Raw genomic sequence first — 20,086 nt, 5'->3', positions numbered from 1 at the left:
ATTAGGGTCGGGCATTAGGGACATTAGAGCCGCAGCGTGGATGTCTTTGTTACAATATGACGTTAAACGGCAGTTAAAAATAGATTTTAATGGTATTATAATACGCAATAGGTTTATGTGATTAGATTTAATATAGGAAAATTACTGTTACATGACTAGTCCAAAAAAAAAGGTTCCTATTTTGAACTTTGTTTTATTAAAATAATAAAAGGGATTTATATTTATACACAATAATGTCTCTAGGACTCCTATATTCTTACATGTCCCCCCCTCTCCCGCCACGTCTCTTTATCAGTCTGAAAGTGATGAAGTAAAACACTACACAACGGATTTAGATAAAATTTGATAGACCCTGAGAGGAATATAAGGTTACTTTTTCTCCCCGGAAAATATGTAGCGGGACTTTTATCTCGGAAAAATTCTTTCACGCGTGTGAAAAAGCTTGCAAAAGCTAGTTTTGTTTTAATAATCTTAGATCTTTTACTACATAAGCTTGTTTCTTTAAAAAAATTAGAAGCATGAAAATCTTTTTAATAACTCACGTTTTATGTACGTAAACCTATGAATATTTGTTCTCTATAATAATTAACTTATCGATACAATACATATTGCGCCTCAAGTACACTTATCGATAAAATTCTCCACAAATGAGGTAAATGATTAATTTCGGTAGCAATCACGCATTCTCGGAACGCGTAAAATGGCGCCGAGGCTATAGAATTCATAATGGCAACTTCAGAGAATGACAACCGGATAGGGCGGCGCGTGAGTCGATGCGACCGTTTTGCCTCATATTAAAAACTTTTACTCAGAAGTTTGCTTAATGTATGCCGACGGGACGCGTGGCGGTACTTGCAATACTTGCAACAGCCTGGTTAGTTGTAGGCGTAGTAAAAAGCGATAGTTATATACTCATGAGAATCGATAATGAGTTATAGTTCGGTTGCCTTTGACTATCGAACAGAAATGCCACCAACAAGGCGCTTATGTAGCTTTTAAATATAAACATAAAATTTTGTGTATCTTACCCAGAGGTTAATCCCGGGGTCTAATTAGTTTTTGACATCAAAAACGTCTACAATGAAGCGTAACATGATTATTAAGTATAGGTTGTTACCGCGACGGGACCCGTCAACAAGAATACCCATTTGGCAACATTTCAAGTGTAGTGACTTTGTATTACGGAGAAATCCAGGATTTATGTTAAATTACATTCAACTAAGAACCAAATTTGCTACATTAATGTGTACAAATTTATATGACAATGGTCAAACTACAATTAGGTCAACATTACTTCAATCACAATTTAAATTATAGCCCGATTTATCCTCTTTTCAGATGGCGTAGCGTAATGGAGGGTGAGTGCTCGGAGGGCGCGGAGGGCTGGCTCCTGGTGCGGATCCATGTGCCCGAGCTGAACGTGCAGAAGAGCCTGCAGTTCCCGAGGGACCAGCTAATCTGGGACGTCAAACAGCAGTGTCTCGCCGCCTTGCCAAAGGTCAGTATTTAACGAACAAATTCCCCCAAATGGCACGTATATGTAATGACGCCATTCTAGAATGAAACAACTTATTCAAATTTAGAACATGCCATAAATACATTTAAAATGAATTTTGTGGAACACGTTACGTAAGTTGAAATTGTTAAATATTTATTATTGTGCATTACTTTTACAGTTAAGTATCTAGTAATATTATTTTTTTGTTTATAGTCGTCATTACGTATTACAGCACTTACGACTTAACCCACAAGTTCTTAAAGCATAATTTGAACGTTTAACTTGAATTCATCAGTTTCGGTCGTTACAATTTGGTCTCGCTGGAACCCGACTTCATTTATGTAACTTTTACTACATACTTTTAATAATACCAATTTACAAAATGATCCTGGACAAAATTAATTAATTATTTCACCGTGACTTCATAAAAAATATTTAATATCACCAACTTCACAGTATTAAAAACCTCTTACCAAAACCAAAAAATATTCTAACACCGCAAACAAAGTCGCGGGTACAGCAATTAATAATAAGCAGTCGGCATGTTCGCAAATAAGATTGATACAGTCTAGATCAGCTATACTCTAAGTGTGTTCCGCGGAACCCTGGGGTTCCGTGATACCTCTGTCGGGGTTCCGCAAGAATTTAGAAAAAAAAATCAAAACACCTCTCTCAATAATAATTAGTAACTGTTACATTGTACTTTTATTATGTTGATTAATAAAAATACACTTATAAAAACAATTGTTTTATTGTAGGGTTCCATCAAGTATTTTGCTTCCCAAAAGGGTTCCGTCATTTAAAAAGTTTGAGAACCACTGGTCTAGATAATGTTATTACGTAACAGTCACTTTGGTAATCGAATAATCGATCTTATTTCAAACGCGCTGATCGTTAGACAAGATTTTTAATTCGAATATTACACCATATTATCTTTGGCTGTGTATACAATTTAGGGATGCCCGAAATGAGCATTAAAAAAAACCTCTAATTATGTGTTTGAAAATGGAATGACATCAGGCGATGTTATTTAAACCCCAATTCGAGGGTGAAGTTCATTTATTTGTGACATTTTTTTTACTGTCTTTGACCTGATTATAAATACATCGATGATCAGGGAACATTTTTCAATGAATGTCAGCCTTATAACTCTATAATATATTACATATTTACTATTTATGAAGTATACTATTTATGAGAAATGATTTTGTACGTATATAGTAAATGATTAGACTAAAAACTAATCATTGGCTATGTCTGCTATCACATTGTCAAAAGCCTGTTACAAGAAAAAAAACGCAAAAACAGTAGCAAGTACAAGATAATAGTTTGGCTTCGTAAATCGATTATTACACAGATAACATGAAATGGGATTACTAGGTCGCAAATACATCGAGGTCTTTTAATTACGTACGAATAAAGCCATTAAGTTGGTTAACTAATGCTAACCAACGATAATTCTTTATGGTCACAAAATTCGTAACACTTTTACAAAAGTTACATTTTTATTTATTATAAGGATTGCAAATCGCCAAAATTCATAAATTACTCAATAAATTTATGGGCAACAAACTTAAAGTATACCGAGGTAGTTTTATAACCTAAGTACCTTTACAAATGTACAAATATAAAGTGTAGATAACGATTCTAGTGTAAAATAAAGGAACATTGTTAGTAGGAGGAATGAAAGGCCATAGAAAATGTTACCTAGTGAATATTTTTTTTACGGACTAGTAATTCGTTGTAGTTTTCGGAATATAGTGAAATTTATTGTTTTTTATCACACTTTAAATATCAATTTTATTTCCATCGAATTTATTGTTTTTCAGTCACAATATAATCTCAATTTTTATTTCCATCAAATTACAATCAGATGAAACTTGTCCGAGTATAACACTTTGTTAATTTCTTAAACATGGAAACCAACAAACGCCTATTATTTTACATTAACGTTGAACATAACTGGTTTAAAAACTTTCGCTTATTTAAATTCTTTTGTAAAATATTATTCAACGTTACTTCACAGTATGTAGGGCGTCTTATTTCTTGACCTTGAACTGCTTTGACATGAATATGTAGAGTGAAACAATGAGCATGGAAAATTGTCTTCAAGTACATTTTGAACGTCGTGTATGTAATTAATTCAATAAAATAACTAGGCTAATAATCGGTCTACGTAATCACCTTTAAAAATAATTATAGAAGAAGAAATGTTAAGTAGGATATATAGGCCAAAAAAAATCTGCGTTGGAAGACATAAAGTTCAAAATACCTTTTGCAAAACACTTATTTTTAGTCAATTGATCGCCCTATCTATTTTTGTTAATTAATTACGCGCTTAAGAAGCTCAAAGGACGAAGACAATTGCGCAACCTTAATGTCTGGCGAATATTTTATTTTGTTGATTCTGATTTCTGAGTACATTCAAAACAATTAATCACAATCGATTGTAAAACGTATTGATTCAATCCGGTACTCAACTCGCGCCACTCCTGCAGTCGTTCAGATATGAAATAAACTGAGTCTTAGAAGGCGCACCAAACGAGTTAATTACGTGAACGTCGTATTGTGAACAAGACACCAATGAATGCAACCATGAATACATTGTAGATTTGATAAACTAATTAACCGAATTTGTTGCAATTTGACGGCTAGAAATCAGAATTATGGTGATAATCATTATATCGAAAAAATATCCTTCTTCTACCTGTTATAAAACAGAAGAAACTAGAGCCATATAAGTTTCGAATAATCTTTTCGATTGAAAAATTATCTCTCAATACCGGTAGCTTGTCTGTAATATGTTAATTCCTTGTATCATGAATATTGTTACATTTCTTGCTTAGATATTTATAGACTGCTCTAACATAAACTTGCACTATCTTGTATAATTTGATATATTTTCCATGCTTAATTATTTAGATTTTCTCCTGGTAAGTGTACTTAATGAAATAAACTAATTATAACAAACTTTTTGGAAACATTTCGTTTTCATTTTTTTAAGACCATTACGTACGTGCTATGGCATTATACGAAATCTACTGCATTGAACGGAATGCAATTTTCACCGATGTCCTACTTTTTTGACATGACATACGTTTGTAAGCCTGGCAAGGGTCGGCTTATACAAACACATAGGACTTTTGAGTGAGCGCTTTAGGCGCTCTCAACCCTTGAAAATTAAGCGACCATGCTGAGGGCAACCCACTACTGGATTACGAACCTTGGCCCAGGAGGGTCACTGGGAGAGGATAGGACTTCAACGATTAGGAAATGTCCACTAGAGGTCCAAATTAAAAAATAAGTTCTATTTTAACCTGGCAAAATATATACCTGGAGTTTTATCCTGGAAATACTTTCACGCAAGCGAAGCCGCGAGCAAAAGCTAGTATGATATAAAATGAATACAATAGAAATCTTTTGTTAAATTCTCCATTATTCTCCTTTATGTTTCTTACTGTTTGTTAGGTTCATTTTTCCTCTCAGTTCTAAACGTAGATTAAATTTCAGTCTAGTTAAAGTGGCAAAGTTCTAAAGAACCTTTCAGCAACTTGTCTGTATTTCATAAACGTGTAACAAGAAAGTTTAGATATTAGTAACTGAAGTGAAACTTATCTATATTATTCACTGAAATAATTCGTTATAAATTGTTTTGCGTAAGTAAAAGTCCCCGGTATATACCGTAAGGTTTGAAAGTGCCAGCTGTAGATTCAATCCAAGATAGTGCAATAATTTTCGACTTTTTTTATTGCTTTGAACGAGGAGATGAGCTTGCCCTTTGCCTGATGGTAAGTGATACGACTGCTCATAAACAGTAGAAACATCATCCAACATCTTCAATTACAAAGTATTGTTTGGTATTCTACTGCGCTCGCCATCCTAAGACATGAGAAGTCTTTTTAGGTCCAGTAGTTACATTGGCTATAATATTCTTCCAACCGCAACCCAACAGTGACTAAACACTGCTGCTTAGCGGCAGAAATAGACATTGCGGTAGTACCTACCCAGGCCGACTCTCACATACAAGAGACCTACCACATATACCTACCTGCCTACGACTACCTTCATAATTTTTATTGGACTCAAATGAAATTACTGAACCGCGATTTCGATGGTGTTTCTACCTACATGTTGAAACTAAGGTTTTATTTTAAATACATTTTTGTTTTACGTTAACATATTTTAATAATGAAATATTTTACCAGAAGGGATACTGATTAAAATAATTATTACCCGTCAGAATGTTCGGCCATAAATTAAATATCGGACAGTGAATGTTAAACTGGTAATATATCACGTGAGAAACTTAAAATTTATTGAAAAATTTATAAAGGTTAATATCGTTATACAGATTTATATTATACCATATACTTTGTTTTATTTATGTAATGTGAAGTTTTTCAAGAATTAATTGTATTATTACTGATTAAATTTATATCACAGTTTTATTAAAACAATACTTACGCACTTATCGTTAAACTAAATAAATATAAAATTACTAAGATAAATCATTTGTAATTCCATCTGCAGTCGAAGAAATAGTTTCTAATACTAAGTCAAAACCCATTCACACAAACACGTTTCAGCAATAAATCCATTCCGTAAACGAACTGAAACTCAATTTTCCAGCAAGCGTTCGACGTAAGCCTTCTGTAACAATTGCCGATTTCCGTCTTCGTCGTTTCCGGTGAAGATGAACGGACGCTGTTTGCAGTGCTTTAATCAACGCTCTAATTAAAATTTCAATTGTGATGACAATTGGAATAGATGGAGACTGGAGATATCTGCGAAGTTATTTATTACTGGATAAGAGGACAATGTCTAAGTATGCATAACTGTATAGGTCTGTTAATTTGCTTATTATGAGGGGAGGACAGTAATTTTTGTATCTATATATGGTAATAAATAATAGTATGATTTCGTAAAAAGTATCATGTGAAATGGACAATCTATACTTTGTAGATATAATTATAAAAGTCTCTAAAATAATCGAATAGCAATCTTTGTTGTATAAATGAGAGCAAAAGAGAAAAAAATATCTACTGTCTTAGAAGTATTTTTGTTTTATTTGACTCGGAGGAAATTTACACTCTTCGCATATACCCGAACGCAGCTAGTATCGACTGATTCGATTACCTTTGGAACACCGCGTTAAGTGTAAAATAAAGCATTACAGACAGACCCTAGCATTTAAATTAATTTGCACAACTCCAGACCCGTATTTGCATACGTTTTCATTAACTCACTGCTCGAATTAAATGTAATGGGACTGGGTTATAGATTAGTGACAACAGATTTATATACCAGGCCTATTCTTTGTGTATTTCTTAGTGTTCGTACTTTAAACGACTGTTTAACGAAGGCGTGGAGCGTTTCGATTCCAATCTTCAAATATACAAGTTTTGGACTAGCTATTGATAATAAAAAGTTTGAAGCGGGGCACGCTTTCTTTGTCGTCTGCAAATATGCCACGTAACAATTTATTTAATATACTAAAATGCTACATCAGCCCTGTATTATATGCTGTCCCACTGCTGGGCATGGACGTTCTCTACTACTCAGAGTGATTAGGCCTTAGTCCACCACGCTGGCCAAATGCGGATTGGTAGACTTTACATAAACTCAAAATTCCTATACAGAAATTTTTAAGTATGCAGGTCTCCTCACTATGTTTTCCTTCACCGTTTAAGCAGGCGATAAGTCACAAAAAATACACACATAATTAAAAATAAAACTCAAGAGGTGTGTGCTCTTGGGATTTGAATCTGTGGACATACGTCTCGACATTCCGTTCCACAACCAATTTTACTATTATAATATTATAATGTATGTAAACTTTTAATTACCTGCATATACATATTTGTAAGAGTTCCTCGATAAATTTGACCGCAGGCGGAATTGTCGGCAATAATAGGTTTTTCATAAAGTCGTAAAAGCGTGTCGGTGAACAGGACCCGCGCGGCAATGTCATAAACACAAATAAATGTCATCCATAAGTATTGTTACTTTACAAGTGAATTACTTAAAGAGAAGTACACAAGTTCTTGTATGCAATGTGCCAGACTCTTTATACAGAAAATAAGTGAGACTAAAAATATATTGGGCCACAATTCTGAACGCAATTTTATTTCTTTAAAAACGGGCACGGCAAGGTATCCCGACTGCACCTGTTGGTAAGAGGGTCCAATAGAATGTCGAATGCCGAGACATGATTACCCATCGACAGTCGACACAATTATGCCGTCCTGTTGAAACCGGATATACACAGACTGATCCCGGAACGCGACACACTTACGTGGGCTACTATGGCGGGTTTTAATTTAATACCTTGTGTACGGTGGTCGCTATACGGGCGGATATAAAATATATTCTACCACCAGCTTAAATCTATAACATTCTCCGTATTGTTTCAAACTCAATTGCCTTTCATATTTTGGCCTTATTAAGTTAATATAACGCAGTGCTTATTGCCGGTCTGAAGATTCACTTATCGAACCCTCTACGGCCTGAAACTTTGAAACAATACTACCACACCTCTTGAGACCTAAAGATCGGTCATAAACATTCGCCACAACCGAATGTGCCATTACCTTATAAAATATAATGCGAACGACAGAAATAAAAATATAACATACATAAACTGTGGACAAAATGAACGTAAACCACGACCTGGTTAAGGTTTTTTGCCTCAAAAATCCGCGTTATGTGGGTGGAGGACACACAGCTTATTTCATTTTGGGAAAACATTGCGCGGTCCGTACAAAACACGTTTGTTTAACGTGCCTTATCTGCCAATGCAGGATAACGTCAAATACCAAACGGGCTACAATGTATCACCTGCACATTAAACTAATCATCGATAATAACTATCTGCCCTAACGGTCAAGGCATTGTTCTGTTTCTCGTTTGTAATAGCAGTCTCGCATTTCATCGCATTCGAGGTACACATGTCGGAAAAATGACAGACCGACATCGGTCCAACACTCTACATCTCAAACCAGTTTCCACAGTACCGTTGCGTGGAAGTCATTTCTTAAACTACACTCTAGTACGGTCACGCTGAATCGAACATCGACTATCGGCTGACTTATCGACTATTTGCATCACTCAAAACACGCCGTGAACTTTCGCACTACAACTGCTCCAAATTGACTACTGTGTCAGATACGATACTTTTTACCAACAACTGTGACATGACTAATTTGAAATTGGAATAGCCCATTCCATTTTTAAATTAACTGTTAATTTTTTTCACAAATTATTATGCAGTCTCTTTTGAAAAGAGGTTTTCTAATTTTATCGCGTTTTAGTGTTTAACCGATTGTATAATATAGACTATTTTTATTATATTGTTTAAGTTATATTTATTTTGTATCGATTAAGGTGATGGCGGATATAGTATTATTTACATATTTATGTATAAACTATAATACTAATATGTGTAACATTATTAATTATACATTTATTAATATAATATTATTGTTTCCGGTGCCTTCGACGAACCTCAGGTGGCCACTTGGTACAGGGTACGTTTTTGCAAAACCACGTATGAACTATGATATGCATGAATCACAAGTGATTCAGTGTAGAATGGATTAAACACGTGTACAAACGTGTCCGATTGCATGCTAACAAGGACTATTATGAAGGATATACGAATTACTTATTCCGCCAAAATTGTAAGAAATTAGTATGATATTGAAATACTTCGAATTCGGTTGTTGTCGGAAGCCAAGAATATGCCTTCATATTAGTAATGTATCATAGCATGACTAATCCGATGTTACTTCCTTTACCGCAGGCATCTTGCATGATTGTACCCTGACAAGCAATTTTCCAAAAAAAAAAATCAATATCATTTCCAAGTTGAAATGATACTTATATGTCGCATCAAATATATGTCTAGCCAAATGTAGCATGTTAATGATTGTTATAATCTTTCTAGTTACCAAGATGACCGGTAAGTACAATGTATATTGATTTAATTTTATAGAACCAAAAAGAATACATTTCCACGAGAATAATCAGTAATATTATTGACGTGAACTTGTCAATAATTTTATAAATTGTTGTACTTGCTCAACTTGCTATATGGAAAAAGTACTTGCTAAAATTAATAAAATGTATCATACTAAAAAATCCCAGATTCCTGTATATGAAACAATTATGATTTAGCTTTACTTTCGCATATCATACAGTTAATGAGTTTCTCAAAGACCTAATTAATCTAGGAGATTAGGCAAAGGCCCCTTCTAAATCTTACCCTCTAAATCTCAGCAACAAACAATTCCTCTAGCAGTGTAATCATCACACGGTCTTCTCATTTGTCTTCCACAAAACATCACACATGATCGCGAGCCACACCGTCCTACTTTCAAAATAGCCTCCATTTCAACAACTGGACACTTTTCTAACACAACAGTCTTTGTTGCGTTATTTTCTCGAGGGGCCTTTGCATATTCCGTACTATTGTGTCCCGGGCGGCCCATTTTCGCGTACTCGTAAGGGTTCCGTTGAAATGGTACATCCATTTGCGGTATATTGGTGTCAAGTAAGTGCTGTTTTGTGTGTACAGCTTGGTTTATACTTGGATTCGTTGTGGTCTTGTTCAGGTATTGCGCAGTTTATATTTGGTTTATGGAATCTGGGTTTGAGGTGGTATTCTTTACGTCTTCTTGATTGTAGAGTAAATATTTATGGAGTTGTTTTCATTTTTTCCATTAACAACGGCATTCGAAATTATTGCGCTCACATGGTCTCACAAACAGCTTCCCACAAATTACATTCGATAATAAACTGCCGCTAATTTATAACTTTGCCGCAAGAGGAATCTGTAATTGTACAGTAAATAGCTACATTACCTCTGCAATTGGAACTTTCAATAACGTACTAATTGGTATTTAATGAAAAAATTGCATACATTCATCAAGAGCTGACAGACTAAGAATGATTAATGTAAATAATTAGCGGTCTCAGTAGACGAAACTGCCCTTTTGTAAGCCATAAATTCAGTCTTCGGCCATGATTTTTGATTTAAATGACGTTGGTACGCCCATAAGCTACCAGCTACAATGTTGCAGATACTTGACGGCTCTCAATTCATTCCTTTTCTTACACTGGCGTTTGTAAGCCATATGGGTCTTATCAGTGTGGACACTTACCACCTATAGCTTTATTGACTACCTGTGATAATTTACCATCAAAACTTAAATCGACAACGAATGTATAGTATAGTGAGATACAGGACCTTAATCTTGCTTTGAAGTAGCTTCTCAAATCTGAGATTTACTAAGAGATATACAATATAGGAATACATAGGAAAGTAGTCTAGTATCTTAATTCATGATAACGTTAAAGGTCAACTTATATATAATCATCCTTAATACTTTATACATAGGGGATGTTTTTCCGTGTTCTCCTATATGTAGGTATATCAGTTATACTTAGATCTCCACTTAAGCGAACTCACACGCAAACTAGTTCGCCTTAACAACGTACAAACGTCATTATTGTTACCATTAAATTAATAAATAGCTAAGTAAGGCGTTGCTTAATATTCAGTAGGTTTGGTATAAGTGTTCGAACTAATGAGGGCGTTTAGATACAGGGCCTTATCTAAGCTAGTTTTAACCTGGATTCGCACGTTTTATCTGCTAATCCATGTATAAATAAACGAAACTAATAAGTAATAACCGTATATAATAAAGTTCATTGGTAGAATGTCGATTCATATTTTAATATCTAATTGGTATGTTAGAATATGTGTGTAAGGAGACTTGAGGAGAAAGGGGAATCCTGATAAGTGATCAAACAGGATCGATAACTCACAATACCGTCAAACGGGAGCAATACCGACTTATAATGACAAGCAAAGCATATTAAAGGACTATGTTTTATTCCTTAATTATTCAGACATACAAATGCATTATCTAGTCTAATATTGATAATTTTAGCTTTTCCTACATCATCTTCTGGATGTAAGTGCACTAGAATACAAAGGCATGTAGTTAACCTTTCTAAACATTAGTGATAAAATTGTTAATAATATATGTATAAGGGCTTTCTGACTACCATCCTGACTACCATATCATTACTTGTATTTCAATAAAAAATCTAAACTAAACGTAACGACTTTATTAAAACCAATTTGATTCAATTATAATCTAGTTTTTTTTATAAACATATAAATTATGGGTGCCCTGGTTGCGCCTCTGCATATCCCTTCGAGGATAAGTGCATGATGCGTGTTTTGTTTGAGAAGTCAACTATAATTGTTCAAACAGATCATAAAATTTGCAGTCGTAAGTGAATTTTGTTAGATAACACACTTAAATATTTCCTTCCGTTTTATTCCGTCCAACAAATCTATGAGTTATTATCAATGGTGTAGATTCTAATGAAGTTACGGCCAAATGCAATACCTATAACTGAATACCCTGCAATCATAAACACATGCAGTGTCCGCGCCTATCTCGCAATTAGAATAACGAGCGAGATACTTACTTGATTTTAATTAAATTCTCCCCTACAATTATCTAATAGCAGGTTGAAATACAAATCTTGCACATGTCCATAGACGCGGTAGAAATAGTTCAGATAAATGAAAGCCACGGTGTTGAAATACAACTATTTTGCAGATTTTATTCGCATTACAATTACAGCGGGTCAAAGCTGGTCATTGGATAGATTAACCTAGAAATTTCTTCTAACACATTTACATCTAGAGAAATAGTACGTAACATGGTTTAGGTAACAAACCATTTTACTTACTAATTCTCTGAACAATTTTAGTTTGGATGCTACGACACCTAAGTCTAGGTCTTTCAGATCTTTTATGTTCTTTCCTTTAGGTTTAGCATTATGAATTTATTAATAATGTCTAGAATACTGTATTGTATCATAAGAAACCTAGGACCCACTTACTCGTTCTATTTTCTCCAATCACGTAAATCTAGATTATTTTATGTATTTCATTTCCCTTCACAATGTTCTTCATCAATTTATTGTACTAAACCCAAATAAGTAATTCAACAACAACAATCGACAATAAAGAATTCCTCATGAATACAACCAAAACTTCGATAACAATCGGAATATAAGAAAAATATTATTATTAATATGAAAAGCTGGGTCGGTACAGCGAAATAAAGGCGCATTTACATTTCGGAGCAATGAATCCGGTTTTATTTCGGCATGTGTGCATTACCCTTTTATTTTTTCATGAGAAAAATTAGGTCGGCGAAATCCCCGTTTATTTGTGAAACTAGGCTTTAAATAACTTCTCACAAAGAGAAGGGATTTGTATACAGTGTGCGTTTTTGTGGTGCTTTTAAGATTGATTTTTGCTTGATTAATGGATCCATTTTGATACCACACGGCGTACTAATTAAGGATTTAGGAATAGGACAAAAATTCACCTGTTCGTTGATGTAGATTATTTTTGATGATCAAAAGTACTCTAAACCGGCGGGAATGTATGAAAAGATTGATGAAGGTGAAGGAAGCGAGAGAAATATGCCAGAATCGTGCAAAGTGGCAGTCCATAGTCTTTGCCTACCCCTATGACAAAGAGGCGTGATACTATGTATGTATGTTTGATGATAAACTGAACATATATACAGCGTTTAAATAACTGAATAAGTCTGTACACTGTACAGTTATACCGTGTGTGCAACCCGCAATAAATAAATTAATAAGTATTTTCAGAGGCTCACTTAAATATTCATGTGTGGGATAATCCTCTTTATCCCTACCAGATTAATTATGTAAACGTCAAACAACATCCTCATTTCTTATATTATTTAAGTAAATACATTTTTATGAAATAATAATAACATATTTGTATACATAGTTATATAGTTAGAAAGAAAGAAAAGAAATTTATTTTGCAACAAACACAAGTTACATAAACATAACCGACAAACAAGCGAAACAGACAAAAAAAACTTAAAACTGTGTTTGTCACAAAAAAGGCACCAACTCAGCAATATGCTGACAGTGAAGCCAGTTATATAGTTACGCCCCCCACAAGATGGACCGATGATCTGGTGAAGGTCGCCGGAGTCCGATGGATGAGGGCGGCCCAGAACCGGTCCCTGTGGCGCTCAATAGGGGAGGCCTATGTCCAGCAGTGGACGATTGCCGGCTGAAATGATGATAATGATACGAAGTTATATCTAAACTTTGTTTATGATTTCTTGAAATTATTTATTTCCATTTTGCGTGTATTACTCAATGTAAGCCTGGAACTTGGTAAATGTACTTACCTTCTACAAAAGCCGGGTCAGTTACCGACTATCTACTTGAAAGGAATAAGTATTAAACATATGTACATAGCATACTTAATTTACGATAGTAATGCAAAAATATTCGTACAAACATACCGATACAAGGCCGTCTAGTTTTATTGAACGATGTTAAATGTCGAATTTTGTTGAAAAAAGAGTAATAAATAAATATGGAGTTGATACTCGAAAAAAATTACTGCCTCCGTGGCGTAGTTGTGTTACGGAGGACTGCAGTGCAAGTCCAAGGTTCGATCTCCGGGCCGGGAAAAGTGATTTTGGGTTTATATCAGTATCAGACTGGAGTCTGAAACTAGTGTCCGATATCGATAGGCTCGCCCTCTATCGCATTATGGGACGGAATACGCACAGAGGAAAGTGAGAACCAGTTGCGCCTTTGCCTACTCCTTAGAGAATTAAAGACGTGAATGTGTGTAAATATGAAATACGGAAAAAGTTGAAGGACGTTTTATTGCTTCGAAATTACATTACCGTTCCACGTTCGTTTTCAATATGTAACTTCTGAATTTGTGGCTCTGCCTTGGAGACAGTTTTGCGGAGATCGATAGACCTTTTTACAAATTGACATTTTGTTTTGTTTAGAAAATGCTAATAATTATAAAATAGTGGCATTCGGATATTAGTGGTGTAAACTTTTCAGTTATAATATGCCTATAATGAGATAGACTGTAGGTACATTGTACAAGTTGTTAAAGTGTATTTTCGTTTATTGTATTTTCTTGGCGAAAACTGGACGCCCTGTTTGCGCCTCTGCATACCCCTTTGGAGATAAATGCGTGATGTGTGTGTGTTAAAGTGTATTTTAAAATAGTAACCACATAATCTTTGTGAACAACACAATAAATGTCTAATAAATTTACCTACTAGCTATATAATATACTTGAATGAAAAGTACTTAATACTAATGCTTGCTGGCAAAAACAGACGACTCTGTGATATCTATAAAAATAACATTCATAGCATAATTATTCATATAATAATAACATTCTGGTGGTGGATCTTATTACGTGTTTTCAAGTAACAACGAACATGGTAATTAGTTATTAACTTAAACATGAAACTAAAATCACACCGTGAGAAAATCCTAACATTTCGAAATCATTCTAGAAGTTAATTATCATCTATATTGATTTTTTTTAGTGTTTGCATATAATATATATATTAATTAAAAAGTCAAATATAATATGTTTTTAAAAAGAAAATCTATTCTCAGTGTGCCTCACGCTGTTTTTAAATCTAATTAAAGCTTGGCTTATTTTTTTGGTTAAACTAATTAAAACAAGTTTACATAATAAAAGAAAAAGACATCTCAAAACATAGTTAAGGGTTTCGGGACAATCCAATGTCAGACATAACACAATTAGATTCAGGGAGTTAAAAATAACTTACAAAAATAATGCAAATTCAACCTTATTTGAATATTGGGTTTTGCAAAATTTACAACTTTTTATATTGAACACAAAGTGATATTGTACCCAACAAAAACAGTTGACGTCATACTTATTGTTTTAACAGCAAGTACTAGTTTGCTATCTTGTTTATTGTCTAAAGTTTTTATCGCAGTGAATAAATTTTATATAAAAAATTCTTACCTGTGTACACTTTTTAGTTCTTACCATAATATAAAAACGCCAAAGTTATATAAATAATATAAATTTTGCTGATAATTTGATAGTACCGAAGAATCACAGCTCACTTCTATTAGGTATAACAATTTAAAAATACCATTAGTAATATTAAAAAAACAATAGTGGCATGGTTAAGGAAGAACCAATTCCCCTTGATCAAATTAGTGACGATAAATAAGAGATAGGGCTTGAAAAATATCAGATCTTATATGCTCTTGATTATAGTTAGCTCTAAAGCAAACATACCTGTTGTAGGTACATTACTTATTAATGAAAAGGCTCTGATGAAACATGATCCAGCTCTATTCCAATAGTCGAGTACTCCTTGACCGCTTTTTGGGGCAATGAAAGCATATTCGAACATACTACACGATGAGAGCGGAAAAAAACATGATTATGGACGGTATTAATGAACATTTAAACAGATATCTACGTGGATTGTGCGTTAAAGAAGGTACTAACATATATCAATAAAAGTACTGGAATATTTGCTAAATAAATTGCAGATATTCCTCCCAATACATTAAGACAAGTCTGTAGTACTGAGGATCAAAACTATGATAGACTTTACGCCAACACCCCCAGATAAGAACCAAATAAACGGAGCAAATATTAATCTCGGTTTAACACCTTTTTCTGTAGAAAATGCCATTAAAACTAAAATGATTCATAAGGAAAAAATCTTAAGTTTAACTCAATAATTTTATTTTCCCAAGTTTAGATGTTAAACTCATGTTGAAGCATCCTTATTGTAAGATCTTACTCAATATGATGATACATTTAACATTCGATATATCCAATGATCAATGTCAACAATACTTTTGCTCCGCCATTCTACGAATATGGAAATTGAGAGACGAGATTAACCGCATTTCGCAAATTGCTACGTAATCATTTGCATATGCTCCAATTTTGTAGCCCTTTTGGGGAAGTTTACATATATTTGTTATGAAACGTAGAACATCGCTTATAGATTTGATTACGCACGCTGTTACTAAAAAGTTACAGAAATTGCGTAGGTGGTCTGGATGGAAATGTTACGACGTAGTTCGGTGTATCTTTTAACCTTCAGGGCGTTTTGATATACATAATATGTAGACGTGTATTAAACCTTACCATCTGACATTGAAAACTATCTAACGATACTATCAAAGGATAGCCGTTTTGGAGAATTTATCCCAAAATTACATAACCCTTGCTCTTGCCATCTTGACATTTTTGTTAATCATCCTTAGTGGTTTTAAAATAGTAATTCAGTTTTCTTATTAATACATAATTTAATCAATTTACTACCGCATATGTAAGATATTCTTTAAATACTGTTAAAAAGGTTCCTTTATTTGAACACAAACGAGATCGCGTGTTGCAGCGGGGAACCCCAACAAGTGGCAGTCAGCGCACGCACTCCACAGGCTAACCAAGGAACTCGATGCACTCCGCTTTACATAATTACTATTTACGATACACGCGAAGACTACAAAAGTTTGTATGTATCATACAAGTATTAGTTACAAGAGATTATATAGTTACTGCCTAGTTAGTAACTACAAAATAAACAAATACAATAAGCTCTGTTATACACAACTGTAAATCCGTTTTATTGGCAAATGATTCTGTTAAGTCTTTATTATTTTTCCTATCATCCGAAATTGGCCAAGGTCGATACAAGCACACATGTTATCCTTAACTTTGATTTTAAATAGCAAAAGGAACACGTATATTGAACCAAAATCCATATGAACTGCGAATAGACCATTCATTGTGAGGATGATTCATTGCTCTTAAGATAACAATATCTTGAATTTTTGTGATTCATCTTCCATGATGAGATAAAGTGTAGTGCTCGATGACAGTTAAAGTTATCTTTTACGTTTATGATTTCTTTTTTTTTTTCTACCAAATCCGACAGAAATGTTTTTTTAATTAGATTTTATTTAATTCTTCCTTTACTTCAAATTAGAATCATATCGCTGCAAAAGAGTCTAAATTAATAACCGCTACTGTTTTCCCATTATTTAGAATATTATGTATACCTTGAATTCAAATAAACATGTACTTGTTTTTCCTAGTCATTATTATGACAAATTTCTAGGTATCAAACCTAGGTCCTAACAAAACTCGTCAGGTAAGTCATGATATCATCGGCTGACGCAGACGGAAAAATAAGGTTGATGCAATTTTGCATAAATGTATTAAAACATGTTTAAACAACCATTTTAGATGAAATTTGTTTAGCGAAATCATCAATATTAAGAGTTTTTAATGCTTCCTTTTATTAATACTTATTACCTAATGAATTTTTACTAGTTACTTCATCAATACTCTTAACTGTATAATTGTTACAATGATCATCAACAACTTTAAGTCAAAGTTGAGTTACAAAAAATAATCTCTTCAAAAGCAAAATTGTATGGCCTTATTTTCACAAATAAATGCCGCTAAAAACATAAACCATTATATTATATATACATAACCTTTTTAACTTGGCCAGTTCCATTTATAGCATCATCCCTATATTTATGTTGAGTAAAAACTAATTTGAACACCCACAAGCTAACATTGTTGGGGTGTGGGCAGTAAGCCTTGATCGAATCCACCTACCCGCAATCTGATCTAATTTTGTACAAACACACCTACGCATGCTAAAATAGTTCTAATACCGTATTTAACAAAGACTTTAATACCGGTCATGACGTCAATAGTCTAAACTATAAATGGAAGATTCTTAGATTCCGCATTGTAATTATAAGATGCTTTGTTTGCATTTAAAATAATTTTAATCAAGAATTTGTTTCATTGTCCGTTGTTAACTGGTTAGATTGACTTCAATTCCATTCTGTCGAGTCAATAGTTTCTATGATCTTCATGCTATATTTATTTCCAATATAGATTTAACCAAAATTGACAATTAATTATTTCAACACCGAAGCAGTAACATTCATAAAGTCTTTATATTCTCTTTAATATATAAAGAATCACCACAGCGAAGAAAATCCATTATTATTCTATTGCTACGTTCAGTATGCTCTGTCGTCTGTACGTTTATAATGTATTTATACATTATCATTTGTACCTTTAATAGATATTACTTATGGTTCAGCGTATTATAAACTTTCTTATCCTACTATTAGCAAAAAAGGAGTTAAAATGTTATGTCTCTTTATATTAAATATATCGTAAAAAATAAGTTTGAAGCGAACTTGAACGTAAACATAATGTTTTATTAGCCATAAATAAGTAGATAATTGTTTATGTACTCTCATGTTAACTTACGAAGTTTGCCGGCGACACTGCTTTCGGTAGACTTTATTTTTAAAATCCACATAGTTTTTGAAAATTTGTCAAGGAGCATAAAAACTTAAGGAATAGTTTGAGATTATTTTCTTTCTGTTATTATAAAAGGGAAAGTTAGTTTAGCCGTTTGATTATTTGTTAGAAGTAATCGCAGAAACATATTTTTTCAGCCTGGACTCCTTTGCTTAACTAATTCTAATCCTCTTTAATAAAATAATGGTTTTTTCTTAGAACTTCAAATATCAGTTTTCTATACAACATTGAAATCACAAATTATAAATTGAGTTCATAATATAATATCCATTAGGAAACAATACAAACTCCATGATGTCACGCGGTTTAGTCCATACATAAGTGGAACTCATCATACTAAGTGCTCCAACTTACAATATTTTCCTTGAGCTGTGCCTTGAGTAGTAAACAATTATTCAAGTTATTAAACCTCCTCCACGTTGATTTCTTACACATACAATAGTTATCTACCGACATATCGGGCTATTCATTTTTGTTCTAAGTGTAACAAAAGAATTGCCAGCTCAATAAGACACGTTTCGTTTTACGTAATTAATTGATAATTGCGAACTAAGGCGTTAACCTCTTGATAATAAACCAGTATAACATCCTCTTTATCTTTATAATTACATGGAAATTTGTTTTAAATGACGCATTTATAGCGTTAATAGTTTTATATGTAATATAACACAAATTATATTATACATCTATATAATATACTAGCTTTTGCCCGCGGCTCCGCCCGCGTTATAAAGTTTTTCGGGCTAAAGTTTTCCGTTATAAAAGTCACGCTATATATTTTCCCGGGAGCCTATGTTCTTCCCAGGGTCTCAAACTGTCTCCATACCAAATTTTATCCTAATACGTTGGGTAGTTTTTGAGTTTAACACGTTCGGGCAGACCGATGCAGCGGGGGACTTTTGTTTTATGATATATTTTTGTAGAACTTTTTAAGAGGAACAATCCCGTCATACATTATTGTTGCATAACTTTAACCGTTTACGCAGCGCACGCAACAGAAGCTCTCAAAACTAATAAATTGTCCCCGTTTTTGCTTTTTTTCATTACTGCTCCGCTCCTATTGGGCATAGCGTGATGATATATAGCCTATAGCACTCCACGAACAAAAGGCTATCCAACGCAAAAAGAATTTTTCAGTTTGGGCCGGTAGTTCCTGAGATTAGCCATTACTGCTCTGCTCCTATTGGGTATAGCGTGATGATATATAGCCTATAGCACTCCACGAACAAAAGGCTATCCAACACAAAAAGATTTTTTCAGTTCGGACCGGTAGTTCCTGAGATTAGACATTACTGCTCCGCTCCTATTGGGTATAGCGTGATGATATA

General features: G+C 33.7%; 1 protein-coding gene across 1 annotated transcript in view; it reads left to right on the top strand.

The window, feature by feature from the left end:
* The window catches only part of LOC115451144 (SH3 and multiple ankyrin repeat domains protein 3), a 229,646-nt gene that overhangs the window by 117,209 nt on the left and 92,351 nt on the right, over positions 1-20,086 (top strand). The window contains exons 3-4 of the mRNA XM_037441528.1: positions 1,339-1,498; positions 9,007-9,024. Of these exons, the coding sequence (XP_037297425.1) occupies positions 1,352-1,498; positions 9,007-9,024 (165 nt within the window). The 5' untranslated portion in view covers positions 1,339-1,351. The remainder of the gene's footprint in view (positions 1-1,338; positions 1,499-9,006; positions 9,025-20,086) is intronic.

Source organism: Manduca sexta, chromosome 22 (assembly GCF_014839805.1).
Source record: "Manduca sexta isolate Smith_Timp_Sample1 chromosome 22, JHU_Msex_v1.0, whole genome shotgun sequence".
In the NCBI taxonomy this organism is placed as follows: domain Eukaryota; kingdom Metazoa; phylum Arthropoda; class Insecta; order Lepidoptera; family Sphingidae; genus Manduca; species Manduca sexta.
This window is presented reverse-complemented; position numbering and strand designations above follow the sequence as displayed.